The following is a 26,600-nucleotide window of genomic DNA, read 5'->3' on the forward strand; positions in this document are numbered from 1 at the left end:
ATAAACTCCAATGGTTTAAGGAACACACATATTTCTGCACAATAAACTGTTTATCTTTTAGGGAGGCGTAACCAAAAGACACTATCGAGGGCAACAGTTAAGCAGCAAGACTACCTTTCTTTTAAAAATCATCAGTATACAGAAGGATAAAAATCATGGTGCATATTGAAAGCAAGGAAAAAAATATGTTTAAAAATGCAATTTGATAGTTCACATTTTACAAAGATTAATATGTGGCAACGAATATCAACCAAAAACACTGATTCTTTTTATCAAAAGTAATCATCATCTGATTTATATATTTCTGTAGCTAATTGAATTACACTGCCTCACAAATAAAGTGTACACAAATTTATCAACTTATACATTTGGTAAAGGCTTTCATATTCTCATTATTGCAGATGTAGTGCCTCCAACCATGAACATTTTGGTGTAATTATTTTCACATAAGGCCATTAGTTCGGGAAATATCAGGACTGGAAGATGTAATTTTAACACTATGCAAAAATACATGTGTCTAAACTAAAAACCAACAACTTACTTAGCTTTGTAAACTAATTATTCATGATTATCTCAGAGTTCTGTAATTTAAACATTTTAATTAATTAACACACAATTTTGAGATACCACCCATTTTACTACCTTGTAATACTTCAAAATTCTATTCAGGAAATTTTTACTGAACACAAAATTATTGTATCATTACAAAATAAAAAAGTAGCACCTTGTGTTTTGCAGAAATACAAGGACACCAAACATTGGGTACATTAAGTAAATAGTCCTAGACATCCAGGTCAGTTACCTTTGTCATTTCTCTCTTTTGTATCACTAATTATTGTAGAATTCTCTAGCAAATCACTAAGTGACGCATTGCTGCCAAATGGTGAGACTATAAACCCGGGAGAGCAGGGCTCAGACTGTGAATTCATGAGGGTACAGACTAAGTCGGTGGTAGTGGTGAAAGCCTATGTGAAGTATACCATACTGGCGTACTATATGAACTGTCAAGAACTATGTTAATGTAATGACAAAGGCGGATGAGCAAAATTAAGAACTGAACCTTCAAGACTGTGTTAAAAAAAAAAAAAAAAAAAAAAAAAAATTGGCACCATAGAGTTATAAATGTTGTGGGAGTAAATTGCTAATGCATAACACCACCATGTAATAAAGTTTTTTATTTAACAAGCAGTTTCATATTTGAATGCATTTTTCACTATTGAGAATTTTAGATTCACTGTCTACAGAGACATATGGAGAAGTTTGATACAGGAAGGTATGCACATAACAAAAATACACTAATGGCCATTAAAATTGCTACACCACGAAGATGACGTGCTACAGACGCGAAATTTAACCGACAGCAAGAAGATGCTGTGATATGCAAACGATCAGCTTTTCAGAGCATTCACACAAGGTTGGCACCAGTGGCGACACCTACAACGTGCTGACATGAGGAAAGTTTCCAACCGATTTCTCATACACAAATAGCAGTTGACCAGTGTTGCCTGGTGAAACATTATTGTGATGCCTCTTGTAAGGAGGAGAAATGCGTACCATCACGTATACGACTTTGATAAAGGTCAGATTGTAGCCTATCGCGATTGCGGTTTATCGTATCGCGACATTTCTGCTCGCGTTGGTCGAGATCCAATGACTGTTACCAGAATATGGAATCGGTGGGTTCAGGAGGGCAATACAGAACACCGTGCTGGATCCAACGGCCTCGTATCACTAGCAGTCGAGACGACAGGCATCTTATCCGCATGGCTGTAACGGATCGTGCAGCCACGTCTCGATCCCTGAGTCAACAGATGGGGACATTTGCAAGACAACAACCATCTGCACGAACTGTTTGACGATGTTTGCAGCAGCATGGACTATCAGCTTGGAGACTATGACTGCAGTTACCCTCGACGCTGCATCACAGACTGCAGCGCCTGCGATGGTGTCCTCAACGATGAACCTGGGTGCACGAATGGTACAACGTCATTTTTTCGGATGAATCTAGGTTCTGTTTACAGCATCATGATGGTCACATCCATGTTTGGCAACATCGTGGTGAACACACATTGGAAGCGTGTAATTGTCATCGAAATACTGGCGTATCACCCGGCGTGATGGTATGAGGTGCCACTGGTTACACGCCTCTGTCACTTCTTGTTCACATTGACTGCACTTTGAACAGTGGGGGTTACATTTCAGATGTGTTATGACCCGTAGCTCTACCCTTCTTTTGATCCCTGTGAAACACTACATTTCAGCAGGATAATGAATGACCGCATGTTGCAGGTCCTGTACAGGCCTTTCTGGATACAGAAAATGTTCAACTGCTGCCCTGGCCATCACATTCTCCAGATCTCTCACCAATTGAAAATGTCTGGTCAATGGTGGCCGAGCAACTGGCTCATCACAATACGCCAGTCACTACTCTTGATCAACTGTGGTATCGTGTTGCAGCTGCATGGGCAGCTTTACCTGTACAAGCCATCCAAGCTCTGTTTGACCCAATGCCCAGGCGTATCAAGGCCGTTATTACAGCCAGAGGTGGTTGTTCTGGGTACTGATTTCTCAGGATCTATGCAACCAAATTGCGTGATAATGTAATCACATGTCAGTTCTAGTATAATATATTTGTCCAATGAATACCTGTTTATCACTTGCATTTCTCCTCAGTGTAGCAATTTTAATGACCAGTAGTGTATTTTCAAACTCAGCAGCCAAGACATATTTTTAAATTATTTATTTAATAAGCAAATGAAAACAAAAACTAAATATTGAGTGATTATGTTAAATAATACTAATACACACTTATAAAGTTTCTATAATTTTTTTATCAGTGCAAAGCTAAGGTACTTACCTAGTTATTAGTCCCAATTACAAACAATATTCTTTTTAGGTTGGCTCTAAATTTTGCAATGGGGAAACATGTGACTGAAATTGACAGTGCACTGGCAAGCACCAGTCCTGCATGCAGTAGGTTTCTTTGATACACTACAGTTCTACGACTTACGAGATGAAACTGATCTTTGTTTCATTTATTCTGTTTGTGCAGTTCAGAATTTACATAATTTTAGGCAGCAGACAGTACTCAAGTATTACTGACGAATTTGCTAATTAAGCATATTTATTGCAAATATATTTTTAGCCAGTGCCACTCTATAGGAAACGACTTGTCAACAGCAAGGACACTATAGGGAGATCTGTACCTGAGCCGGATCAAGATTGGGGAGGGGAGGGGGTGACTGATGTGAAAATGATAAAGGAAGTATTCAGAATAAATCATAACTGATTTATGGAAAGCAAAGGAAAGCTAAATGTAGACTATGACACAAGGATTTCAATTTTGTTTCTTGCCAATGAGACTTCATGGAGTTAACAGTACAACCTCGTAACTCTGTACTATAAGGCGCACTCAGAAAGAAACGTGCCAGAGGCATAATTGCAGAAACCAGTGCCTGTATTTTAGAAGTATTAAACCTAGCTGTTGAGACACTTGTCCCACAGTGACACAAGGCAGCAAATGGCTCTCTCATAAAATTCCCAGGGCTGCGATGTGAAGATTTTCCTCACGTAGGACTGGACGTCGTCGTCCGAGGTGAATCATTTGCACCTCGGAGCCTTATTAAGGGGACCAAAAATGACGTAATCACAGGGAGAGAGGTCCAGACTGTACGGAGGGTGGCCGAGAACCTCTCATTTGAATTTCTGCAGGAGAGCCCCGACTGTGTTGGCCGTATGAGGCTTTGCATGATCGTGGAGCAGAATAACCCCATAGGTGAGATTGCTTGGTGGTTTTGATTTGATCGCTTGCCAAACAGTGATCAAGGTTTGCGAGTAACACTAGGCATTCACTGTTGGCCCATGCTGCAGGAAGTGAATCAGAAGGGTGCCATCTTGGTCAGCATAACCTTTCCTGCACTCATGTGGAGGACGACGTCCAACTGCACATGCGGAACTGGTTCACATCATAGCCCCGGGAATTTTAAGAGACAGCCATTCAGCGCCTCTGGTCACAGTGGGACATGTGTCTCAACAGTCAGGGTCAATACTTATAACATACAGGTACTGGTTTCTGTAATTATGCCTCTGGCTCGTTTCTTTTTGAACGCCCCTTACAGAAAAGCAGACACTTCCTGAAACCCCCAGAAGACTAACACTGTTTAAATTGTTGTGCCACAGTTCTGTACATCACATAATCTGAAACTGTTTTACATTTTAAAAAACTCTAAAGGTTAATGTAACAGCATATAAATGTAAAAATGGCAAACTCTGCTCTTAAAGATCAGTTGTGGTTCAAACTGGACAAAGCAAATTCTTCGTGACATGAGCTATAGCACCATATATCACCCAGTAGGCAGTGAGGGTATGATAATTACGTTTTAGTTTTTTGTGAGTGTGTGTGTGTGTGTGTGTGTGTGTGTGTGTGTGTGTGTGTGTGTGTGTGTGTGTAATCAGAGTGTCATACATCTAAAAACCAGAACACTTTATGCATTGTGTTCTCTTTACTAGGTGAACATTAACATCCATGTCAACATTTCAGGGATTAAAGAGTTATTACTTCTACAGGAAAGAACAATACAGCTATTTATAAAAGTAATCTATTTTTGTTACATTTTCCACATGTGGATGAATTAAACATACACAATGAATCTGCTTTTCAAATGCAAATAATTAAAAGTGAGAGACTTTCAACCTTTGCTGCATGCTATGTGATTTATCTGTGAGGATATAAATCAGTATTTTGTTACATTGATGAAACAGAAAATAGAGGATGATGTACACTTACCAACAGTGGGTCACCATCAAGTGGATCCATATTATCCGAAAAAAATCTGCAAAATAAATTCATTTCTTTAGACAATGAAACCAACAACAGAATAATGCAATGTTGTCAAATAAAGGTCAGACTGGAGACCATAGCAGTTATGTGATATAAATTGTTGATGGTGTACAGCAACAAGCCATAGGTTTTGGTTTACTTTATTGAAAAAGTACCATTATTGGTTTCAAATTGATACAATTCATCATAAATGGCTTGCATGTTTTTGTCAAAATACATTACATTGAAAATTAAGTTCTTTGTGGTGGCACCCTTGTATAAAATTTTCTCAGTGTTCAGATACATCAAATCAGAGTTAAAACTCAAGACTTCGATGATTAACACAATGTTCTTCATCAGGAGGTGACAGCTGAGAAGAAAGTGTGTGCCTTTTAGAGTGGCATTCTAGCTTGTGGCTGGACTTGCCAGTGACATCATCTAGAGGATAGGATTCGCATGCACAAAAGCAGGAAATCAGTAATATAGCTGGTCCCCTCCCCCACCAGTGTAATTGTAGGATGAAATGTAAATGGAGACAGTCCCCCACATAGCCTCCTTCCTTAAAAGTTATGGTTTTTGGCTGCATTTCTTTGAAGGCTCAATTTCAAGTCCCCAGGCACCATTCAGATTATAACCACCATCTTTATTTAAAATTGTTACTGAAATCAAACAATGGAAAATTCAGGATGGAATGTAACAATATTATGGTCAGGATAGTGACTAATCATCATATAGTGGAGACGTTGAGTTACAGATAGGCACAACGAAAAGACTATTACAAAATCAGCTTCCAGCCAACAGGGCATTTGTCAAAAATAGACAACTCACCCCTCCCCCCATCTCTTTCACACACACACACACACACACACACACACACACACACACACACACACACACAGTCTCTGGCAGCTGAAGCTCCACCAATTGTTATTGCACATGTGAATTTCTATTTCATTATCGAATCGCAGTAACTTGCTGCATATGAGAGGGCCTTCGTTTCCTTACAGTTGATCTTGAACCCTTCCACAAGGCCATGTTCCAGTGTCGCTACTCTCTCAAGATTTCTGTACTTGATGTGCCATTTATGTTCAGCATAGAACTCAGCTACAATACGGATTGTCAGCCCTACGTAATTTTTGCTACATCCACATAGTACATGCCAGCTATTATGAAAAACAGACTCATTCTCACTGGATTCAGCAAATCTTTTGGATCTCACAGACGTTATAAAAATGGCCTAATAGCATATTTACATAGTATGTATCCAATTGTGCTCAAGATCAGTCCACATAATGGAATGAGTGCTGTGGTTTGTCTTCTTTCATTGGCCGGGTAGGTTTGCGCTTTATTTACCAACAAATGCAGCTCTAATTTGATGTGGTTTGTACCTTTTTCTTCTGAACACATTCTTTAGGTGGCCCAATACAGATCCCAGATGATCAGGGTCTGAAACTGTCTGCGCACTGTATAACAAAGTGCTCAGGACAGAATGCTTTTGAGCTGTATGGGGGAAGTTCTGCTTATTTAAATAATGATGTAGGTGAGACAGCTTAAGTATACAATGACCCAGTCAACCATCCAATTAACATTCAACCAACACATCCAAAAACTACAATCTGCCTTCCGTTTCCACTTCCATTGAAAATTTGGTGTTTGGATGTATGCCTTTCATGTGATTACTGGAGAAATGCCTCCATTCTATGAGACTTGTCCACATACCTATAGAAACAAGTTGGACTTAGAGGAGCAGAATGTACAGCCTGATCTTCAAAACCTTCAATGAAGAAATTTGCAACAACTGGCAATAATGGCGGCCATAGCTGTAGTATCAGTCATTTTGTAATAATTTGCAATATATAGAAAGCAAGAGGTTGTCAAGACATACTTTAAAAAGTTTGGTAATGGCTGGTGAAAAATAGCCAGCTAGCAGTAGGGGTGGGCTATGATCACACTCGAGAAACCTGCAACGCTAAGGCAATTTCTCGAGAACGTCTTGGGTACGCTTGAGAAGTTGACAGTGCTGCACTCTCTGAGAAATTGCGCAAACCTTCAGTACACTAAGCACTGAGCCACAACGGTCGTACTCGTCATACATATGTGCACGGAAAACTTTGAAATTCTATGATTGATATCAACTGTACTACCGTTATTAATGTGTACTGAAGTATCAGTATATGTCTCGTAAAACAAAAATCATGGAATTGTTGTTTAAAACAAAGCACAGAATTCGCATGAAACAGAAGCTTTATTGTTACAAAATAAATTACCTTATACATTCTGCATGTATGCATGCATGCTTAAACGTAAAAGAGAAGTGCTATAGCCTTTTATATACAGAAACTGTGTACATGCGTTTACTTACTGAATAAAGAAAGGAAATAAAAGTTGTACAGCCAAAGGCATTTTTACATTCCATTGCTGCACTCCCATTGATTTTTGTTTAGAAATATGATTTCATTAACCAATTGGCCTTTTAGTCTGCTTCTTTGTTTGTTTATAAGTAGTCCTGTTTTCAAAAATATTCTTTCACTGTGAACATAAGTTGCAGGTACCGCAAGGCTTTTTTTTTAATTTTTGCCACGACAGCTAGACCTGTAGTGCAAAGGATTGCCAGCCGGAGTGGCCGAGCGGTTCTAGGCACTTCAGTCTGGAACCGCGTGACCACTACGGTCACAGGTTCAAATCCTGCCTCGGGCATGGATGTGTGTGATGTCCTTAGGTTAGTTAGGTTTAAGTAGTTCTAAGTTCTAGGAGACTGATGACCTCAGAAGTTAAGTCCCATAGTGCTCAGAGCCATTTGAACCATTTGTAAAGGATTATCTGTGCGTTATAGTTACAGTTCTTCCAAATATCGTTGTACCTCCAGCTCCATGCAATCACAACCGCTTTTCATTAGATTTTTATTGGAAACCTCTTCATCGAGAGAAGCCCATAAGGAACTACTGGCGTTTTGTACGAGATGGTACTCGTGGCTAGTGTCATTAGCAGCCGAATGAGTAGATCGTACGGTCTCTACCATGTTTGTGCACTCTGCAATTAGGCTTGCAATGGCATGTTTTGAATGAATGGGATTCGTAAGTGGTAAAGTTTTGAATCTTGGGTCGAAAACTGTGGCAGCGGCATCTACTTTGTTTGTTTCTATTGATCCTAGCTGGGCTACTAGTGAGATGTGCAGATGTTGCTGTAGCTCTTGCGCTGTCGTGGTCGCCCACTTCCCATTGAATACAGTTAGGATTAGCTGTCTGATTATTGGAATAGCTTTCGAAAGAGAGGTATAATTTTCAGTTGAGATTTCAATTGTTACCAATTCAAATAGCTCCAGTACACAAACATTCGCTCAAAATTCGCCACTCGTCAGCTGCGAGGTTCTCTACACCTGAATGCAAAGATGATAAACAGGCTGCAATGCATTCCTTTTGCTCCACTAAACGTCGTAGCAAATAAAACGTACTGTTCCATCGGGTTTCGGTTTCCTGAATCAATTTATGAACAGGGTTTTTCATTAGATCCTGGATCTCATGAAGTTTTTCCATTAGCATTGCAACTTGTTTTAAAATAGCTAACAATTTTTCTGGCCTTTTTCTGCATTATGCAGAGCTCACTGTTGCTGTTCAAAGAACTTTTCACAACTAAACTGATGGTGTGTGTGCTAAACAAGGCACATGTTGCATATCTATGTTGCCACTGTGAATAAGCTGTATGGTGTTGTCAGTTGTGACGCTTGCAACTTTGTTTTCAATGTTCCATTTTGAAATCACGTTATCTAACACCTCACTCATATTTAGCGCTGTATGCTTTTCCTGAAAACGGAATGTCTTGAGAGCTAAAGCTTTCAGGCATCAATTAGTGTTAATGAAATGACCAGTTACAGCAACATATGCCTCACTATTGAGTGAGGTCCAAATATCGGTCGTTAAAGAAACACAAGTAGAGTCTTCCACGGCCAAGTTCACAGCCTCTTTCTGTTTGTGGTAATCATTCTCAATCATGAGAGGCAACTTTTTTCGATTTGGTATCGAATCTTGTTGGTCCAAGAGTGAAACAAAACGTTGAAAACCAGTGTCCTCGACAACTGAAAGCAGTTGAAAATCGTCTGTCATCATGGCCACTAGTGCTTCATCTAGCTGTTGTTGCCATTTACTTCCCTCTATGAAGAGAAACTGAAGATTTAGATCAGTGCTCCTGCAAGAGGATGTGTTATGCTTGACAACTAGTCCAATAGAATTACATATCTTATCATGCAAAAGCTAGGATAGTATAGGTTTGATTTTGGAGTATGTTGTATGTTTCAAAAAATCAATGTTTTTTAAGCATGGCGGACCCTTTTGGACACTATCCGAACTTTTGCACGGAATTCACCTTTTGTACCTTACGTACCTGGATATTTTGTCTGCCTCGCACTATTGGAAGAATGAGCCTCTGTTTCCATGGACATCGCTGTTTTATTGCTCGATAAATTGTGCAGTTTAAGATGTCTAACCATGCCCATTGTATATTTTGATACATTACGGAGATTTTTACGACAAATGTTGCAAGTAATGTTATCTCCATCCTCTGTAAAGTATTGGCAGCACCATGATGTTCGTTTTCGAGCGTCCATATTGATTTGAATAACAACTATACTTGAATGAAACCAGAGACATACTAGTTACGAGCACAATGAGCAGTAAGCGTGTTTGTCTAGCGGCGGCATTCAGTTCATAACACAACAGCGGCGCGCCGTATGTTGTCACAGCCAACTGGCGCGCAGCGGCACACGCCACTCAGCCATTTCTCGTGAGCTTCTCGAGAATTGCTTGAGAACTAGAGGCTCGAGGAATTCTCGGTGCACTCGAGTCGCGACGCCTCACCATCCCATCACTGGCTAGCAACTCCAAAACATCTGCTACTGTTACTTTTGTAAATAAAGTCAACACGTCTAGGCTCACCACTTGCTGGGCCATTATGTTGTGATGAAGCAGTACAGAGTACACATTTCCTCAGCCACGTGGCAGGGCCACTTGCCTGTCATACCACACTCAGCAAGTGCATGCTCACATGAGGGTGAGTCCAAAACGTGATAGCCGTATGCTTCCACACCACATACAAAGTGACTGCTAGGGATCAAATGCTGCTCACAGGGATACATCAAGCAGATACAGTGCTCTACAAGTCATGTAACTCAGAGATGCCAATTGTTGGAAGGTAAAAAGTGTTGAGTTTTTCCATCACATTCCTTCATAGTGTTCTCAATAATGGTTGTACCTATTCATAGCCATTCATTTTTCATGTTCTTCAGTTATAAATGACTCCACTAGACTACTTGGAAATGTAATCAGTCTGAAAAGGAGACTGCTTACAAATCACTCACATCACCCATTCTAGAATACTTCTCAAGTGCGTAGGACCTGTACAAAATTGGAAGAACAGGGGATACTGCATGTATACAGAGAAGGGCACCACAGATGGTCACAGGTTTGTTCAAACAGGAGACCGTGTCACTGAGATGCTGAAGAAACTGAGCTGGGCAGACTCTTGTTTATTTGTTCATTTATTTTGTCCTTTGAATCATTTTTGCACAAGACATGTCCATTGTGGTGCACAAAGATACAACTGGTATTGGACAATTCATAGCATGATGCGATGGTCTGATGATATAAGATGATGTGATGGGAATATACAAACATGATTTTATGTAGTTATTAAGTATTTTAGTTCCACTTCTTTCTCACATATATACAAAACACACTGATGTACACTCTTGAACCATGTGATTTCAGAGATCATGCGTCCATACAATCCACAAGCTCACTTATAAAGGCCACCTGGGTCAGTTCCAATGGCGCGCTCTGGAGAGCCGCCAAAGAAACAGTATTATTTAAGTGATCGCAAACGAGTGCTCGACCTACTCCATACCCTGTGTTACTGTTGTTCAGTCAATGTGTTCAGAGCTAAACATAACTTGTACTTCAATGTACCTTACATGTTGCTTCACAAAATACTATTTTCCATAAATCAATTTTGTTCTTGCTATGACAAACTTGGGGACAAGTGAGGGTTACATTTTCTACGCATGTTAGTATCAGTGCTAAGTCACCAGGCAAACATCCCGATGGAAGAAATACTCCAATGTATCATTACCCAGCAGCAAGTTTCTTTGAACAACAGCAGGCTCTCACCAACGCTCTAAAACAAGTGACATCTGCATGTTTGCAGACGGTTACTCTCCCATCAGTGCAACTGTTGCCCTTCCCAGCGTTTGATGAATCAGCTGAAGATTGGAACTCTACTAAACACAATTACACCAATATTTCCAAGTTTTTTTATGTGGACGATACAAATTGGTGTAAGCTTCCTTTCTTTCCTGGCTTTCACCGCGCATTTATCAGCTGTTGTGCCAACTTGCGTCTTTGCAGGAACTGGTCAGCTTATCATCTGATAACTTGACAGAATGCATGTCACTCCAGCACGCATAGTATTTTACCATTGTCAGAAATGCACAAACCAATCTTACAAACTTGGGCAGCAGAATTACAAGGATCGAGCCATCATTGTAAATTTGTCACTAGTAACCCTCTTGAATCCTATGCAGATCACATGGTGTGTTATATTATTCATCTGGGCCCTGATAGGGAAGTCCATTGAAAAGCACTTCACAGTGTGAATATGATGTTTACAGCTGTGCTCAATAAGGCAATCAGATTGCTGCGTGGGGAGAGGTATCTGAAGTTTCTCACTCAACCCATGTTGGGCACACTGCAAGTGTTCGGGATGCAGGGAATCCATTGCAGCAGTACAACCTTCGACTCGACACTGCATAGGGCAGCATCGGTTATGGTCACAGCAGCAACAGGCCACGTCGCAACAATGGCCATGTGCCCCCTCTTTCTTCTTGCCCGTTATGTTTCGTCCAACACAAGTGGGCTGTGTACCATAAACACTGGGCTGTTTGCAATAAGTGTCAAAAGAAAGTCCACATTGCACTTATGTGTAACTCCCCTTCAAACGTGGCAGACACAGTGGTACCAATGGACACAAACAGTCTCTCTACGATGACTATTTCCCTAAACAAATTTTGTATTGACTTGTGTGTGTTTAATACACAGCTAAAAATGCAAGTGGTCACAGAAACAGCAGTGACTTTAGTAAAAACAGAACCGTATGTGGACTTGGACTCCCCTCCCCTCCCCTCACACAAATTTACAGAAGTCGGTTAGCTACAATAAACAGTAGATACTGACCCTAGATCAGTTCTCTGCTCCTGTCTCTTAAAAATCAGTTCACCCTCTCACCTTCCTTGTTGTGGATCATTCCCATACCGCAGACCTGTTTGGGTTTGATGTGTTCCACACTTTTGGTTTCTCCATTGCCGATGAGATAAATTTAGTGTCAGAATCAAGTTCTGTACCAGCAACTTGAGTCCATCTGTTATGAGTTTTTGTCTCTGTTTTCCCCTGGGCTTGGTTATGCTACTGGTTTCCAGGCTCACATTATCATGAAAGAGCCTGCCCACTCTTATTTATTATTTTGGGCATGGGAGGCACCTGTTGCTTTGCGTGACTCTGTCAAGGCCAAATTAGATCATGTGACGTCACTCAATGTAATTCGGCCTATTTCTTCCAGTGAATGGGCTACACCAGTGGTCATTGTTAAGAAACCAAAGAGTAAGCTTCACCTCTGTGGCGACCTGAGTTTCATGATTAATGCACAGTCCATGATAGACACATATCCTTTGCCCCACCATGACAAGTTGCTCGCAAAATTACCAGGTAGCCACTACATTTCAAAGACTGATTTGCCGGAAGAGTACCTCCAGCTCCCCTTGGATGTGGCCACTAGGCATCTTCTCATCGTCAATACACCTTTCGGCCTATGCTAATATCAAAATTTGCCTTTTTGTATCACTAGCATGTCCACAATTTTTCAGTGTTTTTTAGAACAGCTGACGGCCTCTGTGTCCAGCTGAATCAATTACCTCGACAATATCACTGTTTTGAGTTTTTCCACTGAAGACCACCTTCGAAATCTCCAACTGTCATTTTCTGTTTTGCAGTCTGTGGCTCTCAAGTGCAATCTTGGCAAATCTCAATTTTTTCAGCATTCAACTGAGTACCTAAGTTTTGAGGTTAGCTGTACAGGGTCACACCGTTGCGTCACTGTGGCCGATCTCCATTAAGGAACTGTAGGTGTTTCTCAATAAAGTAGCACACTACTGTAAGTTGTTATCCTATTGCATCCACTGTTAGTTTCTGCAAGTGCATTTACATGTGGATTTTTTTTCTGGTCCCCCAGCTTGTGAGCAAGCAGTCACTTTGCTTAAATCTAAGCTTAAATCGGCTCCATGTCTGACCACTTTTCAGCCGGGCCAGCATTTCGGATGGCTACAGATGACTCTCAGAATGGGCTTGGTGTGGTGCTGGCATACAAACACGCTGACACGTCTGAACAACCTATTACTTATACTTCTAAGACTCTAATTTCCTCTCAGCAGGGATATTCTCAGATTGAAAAGGAGGCTTTAGTGACTGTGTTCACCCTCAAGAAATTTCATTTCCCCTTGTATAGTTCTAAGTTCCATTTAATCATGAATCATAAGCTTTTAGTTGCTCTTTTTAACCCTTCGGCTTCCATGTCAGACAAGGCAGTGCATCGTTTTCAAGTGGTGGGCTCTCTCCCTCTCTCGTTTATCATTATCAGATCCATTACCGGCTGACTGTGCAACAAGCCAGTGACTATGCCTTACATTGCCTTCTGATCAGGCAGGACACTGCATTCGATCAGGGTGAGTTTCTTTGTTTCTATTTAGAACGTGGAGAGACCTTTAATGATACAATATGACTTCCCAGAGGACACAGATGCAAAGGCACTAAAAGACACAATATTCATGCAGAACCTTGAAGATGAACTAACTAAGGAAAGCTTCCAAACTGGCTTTACAGTACGATTCAGGACAGAACTAAGTGGAAGAAAACTGGACCATCAAATTATTGAAGTGAGCTCTGAGGTTAGAACAGCTCTCATGAATTGACAAAAAGTATATCTTGGGTTTCGTTCAGTTTCAGTGAAAGACTATCTAGCCGTGGGGCAGTGTGTTCAATGCCAAGACCTTGGTCGTTTGGCAAGGCATTGAAATAAACAAGTAGTAATTTGTGGACATTGTGGGGAAGAAGGTCATATCAAAAAAAGCTGTAATAAAATCAAATATAGGGATAAAAATGCACAGGGAACAGAAATGAATGTCACATACATCAAACCCTCCCAACAAGGCAGATTTTAAGAACGGATTGTGGGTAGGTGCAAGCAATGAGGACTAATGACACATCAAGTGCCGTATTTGTAAGAAACATAAAACACCATCGAGGTTGAGGAGGAGGGACACCGAAAGAGCGAGGAATTTCTGGCAAGAAGTAAGCAGTAAGAACAGTACAACAGAGCATGCGACACAGACCAAAGTAGAGCATCATGCAACAACTAAAAAGCAGGAAAGAAGTTTTTAGCAATAAATGAGAACTATGTGGTATAACAGAGAACAAATCAGAGTGACATATGATATAGGCAAATAGGATTTGGTGACACAAACTAGGCAGTCGTCTGCACTCTTGACAGGCAGACGTCCCGTTACTTCAACCTGCTGCAGCTGCACACAGCAGGGACTGTTCCAGAGAGCCCACCACTGCCTATGTCTCTTCCTGTATCACAGAGGGTCAGTTTCGTGCCACAGCGGGACTGCTGCCTGGCAGATCGCTGTCTGGGGTCCCTGTCTCTTGCCCCACTACTCAGCTGCCATTGCTGGTGCAGACCCTCCCCCACCTTTGCACCTGACGCTGCAGCCACCACCGCCTCCATTGCCAAGTCCTGTGCAGCTGTCATCTCCAACAGCCCCACAATGCCTCCAGCACCGACTGCTGACCTCAACGGGGACATCCCTATCGAGACGCCTTTCCTGGTTCTGCCCTACGGACTCTCACAATAGGGGGGATGGCACACCAACTCGCCCCCTCATCACTTCCATTCCTACTCACCGGTGACCATACATTTCTTCTGTACCATGCATTTTTCTGTGCCTAGTGCTTGCATATATGTATGTAGTTTTCCAGCTCCCTAGAAGGGTGGACTAATGTACCTTCACTCATGATGTGCGCAATTTGTGAGATTACGCATCCATACAGCTCACATGCCTGCTTATAGAGGCCACCTGGGTCGGCACCTTATGCACTCTGGTGAGCCACCAAGGAAACAATATTATCTAATCAATCGCAAAAGAGTGCTCAGTCTACTCTATAACCTGTGTTTATTCTTGCTGTAGAACACATGCCTGATTGCATAATCAATTATGCAACCAGACGTGTGTGCTACAGTAAGAATAAACACAATTTATGGAACTTAATACTTTAGAGAGCAACACATAAAGGTAAAATGAAATACAGTTTGTGCATAGCACTAAACACATTGACTGGACAATGGTAATACAGGTTATAGAATAGACTGAACACACTTTTGCGACTGATTAAATAACACTGTTTCCTTGGTAGCTCGCCTAACAATCTGCATATTTTTATATGGTATAAACACAAAAACGTTTTACATATATTTTACATTAATGTTTACTTCTTGTATAAAATTCATTCCTGCAACTGGTTTCATATTTATTTTCACATATATGTGCCAAAATTAAAATACTGTGTAAAAGCAATGATCAAGCCAGAAGGTTATAATAGTCATATTACAAAAAGACAGAGACTTCCTGTTCCTTAGTTCTGGTAGTAGACAGTTTTATAGTTGGATGCCTTGGTTAAGTGGTAAGTTTTTGAAAATGGAGATATACATACTTTGAACACAGAGTTTCATTTTTTGTTTTGTACTATGATCATGAACATTCACATTTTTATTGAATTTAGTAATATTACTTTTTACAAAGTTACATGTTTCTAATATGTGGAGATTGCCAAGAGGAAGATGAGCAAACTTTGGGAAAGCCTACTTACAATGTTTCGAGAACCATCTTCAACTGAGAACTCTACAAATACGCTGTAACTCCATATGAACTGCTCACAAAGGGATCATGAGGACAAGATTAGATTAATTACAGCATGTACAGAGGCCTTTAAATCATTCTTCTCATGCTCCTTACATGAATAATTGGTACCATGTGATGAATACTTCGTCATGCACTTCACAGTGGTTTTCTGACAAAACACTAGATGCAGATGAAAACATGCACATTTGAAAGAGAGACACACACAAATTGAAGCATATGCTCCAGAGGCTGCATACCAGCAGGTGTATCATATTCATTTGCTCCATGTGCAACTCACATGAAGTTGAGAGCTACATACCTTTATCACAATCTGAGCAACACAACAATGTTGCACTGCAATGCAACTAAAAATTCTGATAAATGGCACTGCCCTTTAACTCATTGCATGGAACATTGTATCACAGGACCACAACTTCGCAATGTTCTTTGAGATGTTTCACTACCAACATCGTAGATAGAGATAGATAGATAGATAGATAGAGAGAGAGAGAGAGAGAGAGAGAGAGAGAGAGTAAGGTGACACAGGAATACTATAGTTTTACGAGCTCATTAGATAACCGGTTAAAAATTACTGATTACTACAGTTATGGTAAATAAATTGTTGCTTTTATTCAGCATGTTGTGATGTAACCTATCACTTTGGAAAAGCAAGGTATAGCGAAATGTTTAAAGTGCCAACAAATGATGATCGGGACCCACAGAAGAGTTTTTCTTTTAATTAAGCCAATTAGAAGGGAACACTGTTCGGAAATTTCATGATTCTATTTGTGAATGTAATCTGGTGTGGATGGACATTGCCCATCTTCAAAACTGCGTGATGAGGACAGTTTTTTGTTAAGCTTTGAGGTACCTGCTGATTAAGAGATTACTCCGTGCTTTGACATCCTGACCAGGTGATGCTGCCGTGGAAAGAGACACAAGACATTATCAGCTGTCATTCAAATTGTATCAAACTGTAATTATGTCAGACAGAACAAATATATTACACTAACGTATGACTGGAAAATTTGCGGCCCACAAATCCATGGCATAAAAGAAATTCATCAGAGAGAGAGAGAGAGAGAGAGAGAGAGAGAGAGAGAGAGAGAGAGAGAGAGAGAGAGAGACAGAGAGAGAAATTTGCACAGTACTTTGCCTTGGACACATTTTCAGATATTTTCACCAATGCTCAGCTTGTCTCGGGTTTGCGGTTCATGATGCAGATTGCGCTTGCACAATGCCATTTCGCTATCACTGGATTTCAACAAAGAGAAACAGTTTCTCTGTCAAAGTTATGGCCCACGCGTTCAAATGGATGCGGAGATTGGGGGAAACAGTTTACTACATTAAGGAGGTGCAGGGAGAAGTATTTTCGCCTCTGTATCAGTGTTGACAAAAACACACACACACACACACACACACACACACACACACACACACATTATTTACTGCTTTCTGCCTAGGTCTGTGCTACATGCTGACAGATCGTAGACATTGGTAGTTGGTGACAACTGTACAAAATTTACCAACTACTTGTGAAATGTGCCAATTTGAATAATGGAAGTTAGGACTACAATCTCATGAGCAATCTATTGGATTGGTGCACAAGTTCGTAATGTTTTTCCATAAGTTTAATAAACACAACAGAAACACCTAACAGAGACTTTAGTCATCAATAATATATTCTCCTTCACTGTTTACAACATTCTGCCAATGCTGGGGTAATTTTTTGATTCTGCAACTGTAAAAATCACATGGTTTTGACATGAAGGACTCGTCAAGCCATGTTCAGAGAGCATTTTCATCCAGAAAGGAAGCTCCTTGAAGGTTGTTTGATAGAGAGTGGAAAAGTTGAAAATGGAATTGCGCAATATCAGGTGTATGAGTTGGATGTGGAAATTCTACCCAACCCAACTATGGTATAATGTTTCATGTTACTCTAGCAGAATGCAGGCATGTGTTATCACGGAGCAGCATAACTTCACACAGTCTTCCAGTTCATTATTCTTGGATTGTCTCTGCAAGACATCTAAGTTGCAAATCCTCGTTTTGCTTTTGTGAACATCAACAAAAGCAAAACAAGGATAATGGAATGTAGTCGAGTTAACTCAGGTGATGCTGAGGGAATTAGATTAGGAAATGAGACACTTAAAGTAGTAAATGAGTTTTGCTATGTGGGGAGCAAAATAACTGATGATTGTCGAAGTAGAGAGGATATAAAATGTAGACTAGCAACAGCAAGGAAAGCATTTCTGAAGAAGAGAAATTTGTTAACTTCGAGTATCGATTTAAGTGTCAGGAAGTCGTTTCTGAAAGTATTTGTATGGAGTGTAGCCAAGTATGGAAGTGAAACATGGACGTTAAATAGTTCGGACAAGAAGAGAATAGAAGCTTTCAAAATGTGGTGCTACTGAAGAATGCTGAAGATTGGATGGGTAGATCAAATAACTAATGAGGAGGTATTGAATAGAATTGGGGAGAAGAGTAGTTTGTGGCACAACTTGACTAGAAGAAGGGATCAGATGGTAGGACATGTTCTGAGGTATCAAGGGGTCACCAATTTAGTATTGGAGGGCAGCGTGGAGGGTAAAAATTGTAGAGGGAGACCAAGATATGAATACAGTAAGCAGATTCTGAAGGATGTAGGCTGCACTACGTACAGGGAGATGAAGCAGCTTGCACAGGATAGAGTAGCATGGAGGGCCGCATCAAACCAGTCTCATGACTGAAGACCACCACCACCACCACCACCACCCCCCCACCACCACCACCACCACCACCACAACAACAACAAGTTGCAAATGCCTAAGTTGTAAACAATACATGTCAGTAGTGATGGTTACACCTAGGGGAAGCAATTCGTAGTGCACTACATCATCGCTGTTCCACCAGATGCATAGCATTATCTTTTGTAGAGACGTGCAAGTGCTTTTTTTTGGCTCAAGCATTTCTTTCTTTTCCTTATGGTAGCACAAAGACAACACTTCCCAGTAACAATACAGAACAGGAATGGTCGGTTTTGTTCACAAGCCAACTGATGACGAGCAAGCAAAGATGCATTTAGGCTACCCACTGATTTTTGTGATTTTGGCTTAGAGCATGTGGTACCCATACACCCAATCTTGGAAGTTTCCCAATAGCTTGCAAATGTCACAAAAATGGTGGAACGATCAAAGCTCATCACATCTGCCAGATCTCAAATAGAATGATGTGGATCTTGTGGGTTAATGCTTTGAAACAATCTTCATGAAACCCCAAAAGTCCTCCTGAAAGCGAAGAGTCACTAATGTCAAAATGATCCACCAGAAAACCATTTTCTTGCCATGCTCTGTCCAATGGCATTATCCTCATACACAGAGCAAATGTTTCTGGCTGCCTCCACTACTGTCACCCCTCTACTGAACCCAAACAGAATGATACGTCAAAAATGTTCCAATTTCTCAACTTGGTGCACCATTTTCTAGCCTCCACAGGAATGACAATACGTAAACTCAAATAGCAGCAGTGAACTAAACATAAATTATGACAACAGATAAATCAATAGCTACCAAAATACCAACTTTCAAAACAAAAATGCCATGAACTTGTGCACCACCCTAATAGTTATCTGTTGTTGGTTCATCTGTAAGGTTCTGCGCTAGTTGTTTGTTAATTTTGTGCAAGTGTTCACATGCATCTTTACTGAATTTATTCGCAAACTGTATGGGGTTAAGAAGAGAAAAGTATATTCTAAATATCAACAATACCAAGAGAAATGGATGAAGGATTATTTCTTCACAACATACAAATATAAACCTGTTCACTTGTCATGTAATGAATCACTATCTGTTGTGAATGAATATAATATGAAAAGGTACCTTTCTACAAAACAAACTGCTCAAAAACAGCTTATAGGGCAATCACGGAAAGACAAAATTAAAATATTAATTACCAATTTGGATAACCAACAGTGGTTGTTCCACTCCTTATCTATAGTATAGCCCAGATAATCAGGTACCATGTTGGGAGGATTTTTGGTTTTAAAGTCACCAAGTCCATACTGTCCAACCACCATGCTGCATTTATGTAACCTTGCCACATTTTAGTTTTTCACCTTCTCGGCGGTATCAATTTTACTGTTTTCTGGGTGAACATAAACAAACTGCTCTCAAAAACACATGTTTTGAGGCATAATTTAATGGTCTGGCACACTGGGTAACTGGTGTTATCCCAAGTGTCACAGATGCTACAGTTTTGATACACATGGGGTGCTACTGTTGCATCACATCATGATATGGCACCGCAAGCTTAAGTGTGAGAATCAAGGCTCCAAGTCACCCAAAAGGCTGCCCAAGCCTGCTCTAATGCATGTGTAAATCTGAAGGGATTAAGAAGTGTTTCCCCGATTGAAAGGCAGGGTCAATGTATAAGTATTTCCATAAAAATGGTTCCAATCATTAAGTAGCAAAATCTGATTTGAGAAAGCTTTACAGCAGCCAGTGCAGAAGAAGTTGCAAAGGAAATTGAGGTCCACAAATGCAGGAAGAGAGACAGTTTCAATGGACATTCAAATGGGAAGCAACACTGAGTATTTGGAAGTAATGGCGATTGTAATTTTCATTCAAGCACACATACATTTCAGACAAGAGACCACATCATTGTGGTACCCTTTGTGATAGGAACAATACTACTTCTATGCCTGGGAAGTTGATGTAATTTGAATAAGGAAGGCCTTATTAAATAAAAAACAAGAATAAATTAACAATTTCTGACAAAAAGACTTCATCGATCAATAAAAGCTGTTGTCCTTGGCATTGGAGGTCAAACAGATGGACTACAGGACAGTGCATAAGCAGTCATTACCAGCACTGCATTTATAAAAGCATTAAAAAAGAAATGAGATGGTGGATGAACAGTCATTAAATCCATCGACAACAATTATGTCTAAGAATTCAGAACGTCCACTACCTAGAAGATTGTCAACTGCAGTTTCTAAGGGCTGTAACTGCTCATCAGATCCACAACAATGCCCCAGCAGCCAACAATTAATCATGTCTGCAACTCATCAACCTACAGCAAAGGCAGCTTTAGCTGTAGACCCACTTACAACAACAATGTTCACCATAACATCGATCTACCTTCCCCATCAGCATCACGACAGGGCAGTCTATGCAAGCATTGTTTGGCTAATTGTATTTAATTCAAGCCGATTTTTATTTATTGTGGTGGTGTATTTTGTGGGAGTAGGTTTGACAATCAGAGTTTTTTGGTTTTGTTCAACGAAGTTGTTATAGTACTACGGGCAGTCGACGAGAAGACCTCTTCATCTCCGAATAACTACTGCAGCCTACCTCCCCCTGAATCTATATTTATTTCTTGGTCTCCCTCTACTTTTTTTTAACCCCTCTCCCTTCCCCAACACTCCCTCCAATACTAAATTGGTGATTCCATGATGCCTCAATTTGTCCTATCAATCAATTACTTCTTTTGGTCAACATGTGCCACCAATTTCTTGTATCTCCAATTCTATTCAGTACCACCTCATTAGTTGTGTGATCTACCCATCTAATCTTCAATTCTCTTTTTTGTCTACGCTGTGTTTCACTTCCATACATGGCTACTCTCCAGGCAAATACTTTCAGAAGAGAATTCTTAAGACTTAAATCTTAATTCAATGTTAACAAATTTCTCTTCTTCAGAAATTTGTTTCTTGCCATTGGTCAGTCTACATTTTATATGCTCTCTAGTACTACAGTTATTTTGCTACCCAAACAGCAAAACTCATTTACCACATTAAGTATCACATTTCTTAATCTAACTCCATCAACATCGTCTTATTTAAATTCAACTACATTTCATTATCCTTGTTTTACTTTGGCTTACATTCATCTTATATCTTTCTTTCAAGACAGTGTCCATTCCGTTCAACAGCCTTCCAAGTCCTGCACTCTCTCTGACAGAATTAAAATGTCATCACAAACTTTAAAGTTTTTATTTGTTTTTCCCTGAACCTTAATGCCTACTTCAAATGTTTATTCAGTTTCCTTTACTGCTTGTTCAATGTACAAACCCAATATCTTCTTGGGGGGGGGGGGGGGGGGGGGGGGGGGGGGGGGGAAGAGAGAGAGGCTACAACACTGTCTCATTTCCTTCTCAACCAATGCTCCCCTTTCATGCCCCTCCAATTCGTATAAACTGCTTGCCTGGTTTCTGTAAAAGTTGTAAATAGCTTTTTCACTCCCTGTATTTTTACTCCCACTACCTTCAGAATTTCAAAGAGAGTATTCCAATCAACACTGTCAAGAGCTTTTTCTAAGCATACAAATGCTAGAAATGTAGGTTTGTCTTTCCTTAACCTACCTTCCACAGTAAGTCATAGGGTCAGTATTGCCTTGCACATTCCTACATTTCTCCAGAATCCAAAATAATCTTCCCCAAGGTTGGCTTCTACCAGTTTTTCCAATCTTCTGAAAATGATTCATGTTAGTATTTTGCAACCATGATTTATTAAATCTATACTTCTGTAATTTTCATATCTGTCAGCAAGCGCCCCTGCCGCCCCCCCCCACCCCCCCTCCCCTTTTAATGATTACATTCTTCATGAAGTCAGTGTGTGTGCCTGTCTCATACATCTTGCACACCAGATGGAAGAGTTTTTTCATGGCTGCCCCCCCCCCCCCCCCCCCACAAGACAATAATAGTTCTGATGGAATGTCATCTACTCTTGAGGCCTTATTTAAACTTTAGATCTTTCAGATTTCTGTCACATTCTCCTCACAGTATCACTTCTTCCATCTGATCTTCAACTATGTCCACTTCACTTTCTATCAAGCTGCCTTCAAGTTTATCTCCCTTTTATAGATCCTCTATATACTCCTTACACTTTTCACCTTCTCCTTCTTTGCTTAGGACTGGTTTTCCATCTGAGCACTTGATATTCATACAGCTGCTCCTCTTTTCCCCAAATGTCTTTTTAATTTTAATGTAGCAGTATCTATCTTTCCACTAGTAAAATGTGCTTCTAAATCCTTACAGTTGCCCCTAGCCATTCTTGCTTAGCCATTTTGCTCTTCCTGTCACTCGCAGATTTCTACTCTGCCTTGTCTTTTTAACCATTTGATCCTCTGCTCCCTTAACTATTTCATCTCTTAAAGCTATCAATTCACTTTCTACTGTATTCCTTTCCTCTGTTTCAGTCAACTATTGCTAACACTCCCTCTCAAACTCTGAGCAACCTCGCGTTCTTTCAACTTATCCGGGGCCCATCTCCTTAATTTTCAAACTTTTTCCAATTTTTTCAGCTTTAATCTACAGTTCATAAACAATAAATTGTGGTCAGAGTCCACATATGCCCCTGGAAAAGTCTTACAATGGAAAACATAGTTCCAAATCTCTGTCTTGCCATTGTATAATCAGTCTGGAAACCTTCCAGTGTCTCCAGGTCTCTTCCATGTACGCAACCTTCTTTTATGATTGCTGAATCAAGTGTTAAAGATGATTAAATTATGCTCTGTGCAAAATTCTACCAAGCAGCTTCCTCTCCCATTCCTTTCTCCAAGTCCGTATTCACCAACAATTTTTCCTACTATCAAATTCCAGTCCCCCATCGCCATCAAATTTTACCTCATTTAACTACCTGAATAACTTCTTTTACCACATCATACATTTCTTCAATCTCTTCATCATCTTTGGAGCTAGTTGGCAGACAAATTTGTATTACTGTAGTAGGCATGGCTTCATGTCTATCTTGGCTATGATAATGCATTCACTATGCTGTTTGTAGTAGCTTACAATGTTCCTATTTTTTTATTCTTTATTAACCCACTCCTATATTACCTGTGCTTGATTTTGTATTTATAGTCCAGAAGTCACCTGACCAGAAATCCTATTCCTTCTGCCACCGAACTACTCTAATTCCCATTATATCTAACTTCAGCCTAGCAATCTCCCCTTTTTAAATTTTATAGCCTACCTGTCCAATTAACGAATCTAACATTCCACGCTTCGATCCGTAGAATGCCAGTTTTGTTTCTCCTGATGAGGAGGACCTCCTGGGTAAGCTCCACCCGGAAACAGAATTATTTTACAGTAGAGGAAGGATCATCATTTAACTGTACGGTAGACACACATGCCCTTGGGAAGAATTACAGCTGTAGTTTCCCCTTGCTTTCAGCCATTCACAGGACAAGCACAGCAAGGCCGTTTTGGTTGATGTTACAAGAGCAGATCAGTCAATTATCTGAACTGGTGCCTCTGAAACTACTGAAAAGGCTGCTGCCCCTCTTCAGGAAGCACACATATGTCTGGCCTCTCAACAGATACCCTTCCATTGTCATTGCACCTGCAGTATGGCTGTCTGTATCACTAAAGCACACAAGCCACCCCACCGTTGACAAGGTCCACGGCTCACGAGAGGGAACTAATGTTAACCATACATAGTAATTATGTGTGCCCAACACTCCCAGTGACTGTAGTTTAAGTCATAGACATAACCGAAAGTAAAGAGAAGCCTATATGTTTTAGGCACAACAAGAATTAAAGAAAACCTGTAAAGGAAGAGATGACACTACATACAATAATAAATGCTGTCTTTTTCCATCAAAAGCTGTAACTGTGTCACATCTACAGTTAGAAGTACTCTTAGGGCTGCACTGCTATGTGACCATAAAGCATTTCTTGATTTCAATGCAAATAGAGTATGGTGGAAATGTACACTACAGAGTATCTTTTGAGAATAATTCAGATACCTGTAAACAGGAATAGCAGAGGATGGCACATATTCATCTGGAAGCTACAGCTAATGTAGTAGTAGTAGTAGTAGAAATCAGAGTATGGTTATGGAAGAATCAGTACAATTCACAAAGTCTCAGGAATTACAAAACATACTACCCACATATAAAAAGTAAATTCAGAGAAACCAAGGGTAATTAGTAAGTATGTGTGTATATTTAAGATGATGGATGAGAAGCTTTTCTTTTACAAACTATATCCTATACACATGAGTCTTTAATGTGGCAGTTCAAGAAGATACAAAGTAATACTGACAAAAGTACTATCGAATGCAGCTTAAATGTATACGATAATCCTTTGTTGGTGGTGGAAATACATGCAGGAGCGAGTACAGAAGAATTGTTATCTAAGCCTGAGGAAGCCACTTCTGTTTTAGTTCTACAGACTTAACACAGGTTACAGGCAGGTACACTTCCAAAAAGAATATAGAGCATACACAGCCTTTTTAATTTGAAGAAAAAACTGATCAATTTTATGTAGCCCTAGTATCTTTTGGCTTTAATATATTTGTGGTGGTTTTTATGCATGCTGCAGACAACTCCTTAAATGGTGACCTAGTACAAGAAATAATTACAGAAGTAGCCAAACTGCTACTCATTTCGAAGACCAGAGAGGGCACTGCGCATTGTTTAATATTACTGAACTGAAAAAGACTATGGAAGAAAGGAAGAACAACAAAACTAGCAAAGTCTCATTTTGGCAGGGATGAGCTGAAATCTCTAGGACATATGGTGTCATTAAGGGTATACAACTTGACCCAGAAAAGATTCAAGCTATAAAAAGCTGCCTAGATTGGTCCCTTCAATCCCACACCCAACCAACCAGACTGCTAAGGTCATCGGTCCCTTGTTCCACGATAAAATCACACGAAATAAAAACTGTCAGTCGTTAAAAACGGAGAACTGAGACAAGGGACGACGCAATACAAGAAAGACGGACAAAGACCAGAAAAACGGAACTAAAATCACACCGAGTGTGAAGGTGGTTGGCCGACAATGAAAATAAGGAAAAGTCAAGCACCAAGTGACATTAAAACCCACAGTTCAAAACCACAGGCCAAAGGCCCAAGTCAATACAGGAAATAAAAGGACAAACACTCAAATCATACGATAAAAACCCCCTGCCCGAATAAAACTCAACACGAGGTCCGCCATAGCAACGTCATCACATAAAAGGGCAGGGAGGGTATCAGGCAGCGCAAGCGTCTGCCTGAGTCCTGTTAAAAGCGGGCAGTCCACCAAAATGTGGACCACCGTCAGAGCTGCCCCGCAGCGACATAGCGGTGGGTCCTCCCGGCGCAACAAATGGCCGTGCGTCAGCCACGTGTGGCCAACGCGCAGCCGGTAGAGGACGACAGAGTCCTTCCGAGAGGCCCGCATGGAGGAGCGCCACACACCGGTCGTCTCCTTCACCGCCCGAAGTTTGTTGGGCGTGGGCAGCGTGCGCCACTCGTCACCCCAGGCACCAAGCACTTTCTGGCGCAAAAGCGACAGGAGAACACACTCCATAAGGCCGAGTTCCAGAGCCGGTGAACTCACTGCCTGTTTAGCCAGCGTGTCAACCCGCTCATTGCCCGGGATGCCGACATGATCTGGGGTCCAAACAAAGACCACGGAGCGGCCGCAAACGGGCAAGAGCATGGAGCGACTCTTGGATGGCCATCACCAGACGGGAACGAGGAAAGCACTGGTCAAGAGCTCGTAAACCACTCAGGGAGTCGCTACAGATGACAAAGGACTCACCTGAGCGGGAGCGCATATACTCTAGGGCGCGATAGATGGCAACCAACTCGGCAGTGTATACACTGTTCCTGGGTGCCAGCGACCGTTGTTCACAATGATCCGCTAGAGTAAGAGCGTAACCAGTGCGACCAGAGACCATCGAACCGTCGGTATAGGCCACGGCAGATCCGGGAAACTCGGCAAGGAGAGAAACAAAGCGGCGGCGGAGGGCCGGAGGAGGGACCGAGTCTTTTGGACCCTGTGCCAAATCCAGCCGAATGCATGGTCGGCGCAC

The 26,600-nt window shown here is 40.9% G+C and overlaps 1 protein-coding gene across 7 annotated transcripts in view; it reads right to left on the reverse strand.

The window, feature by feature from the left end:
* The window catches only part of LOC126365791 (cellular tumor antigen p53-like), a 142,576-nt gene that overhangs the window by 97,121 nt on the left and 18,855 nt on the right, over window positions 1-26,600 (reverse strand). For all 7 annotated transcript variants that reach the window (XM_050008373.1, XM_050008371.1, XM_050008369.1 and 4 more), the window contains exon 3: window positions 4,787-4,832. In XM_050008373.1, coding sequence (XP_049864330.1) covers window positions 4,787-4,832 — 46 coding nt within the window. The remainder of the gene's footprint in view (window positions 1-4,786; window positions 4,833-26,600) is intronic.

The sequence above is a fragment of the Schistocerca gregaria genome, chromosome 4, assembly GCF_023897955.1.
Source record: "Schistocerca gregaria isolate iqSchGreg1 chromosome 4, iqSchGreg1.2, whole genome shotgun sequence".
NCBI classification, from domain to species: domain Eukaryota; kingdom Metazoa; phylum Arthropoda; class Insecta; order Orthoptera; family Acrididae; genus Schistocerca; species Schistocerca gregaria.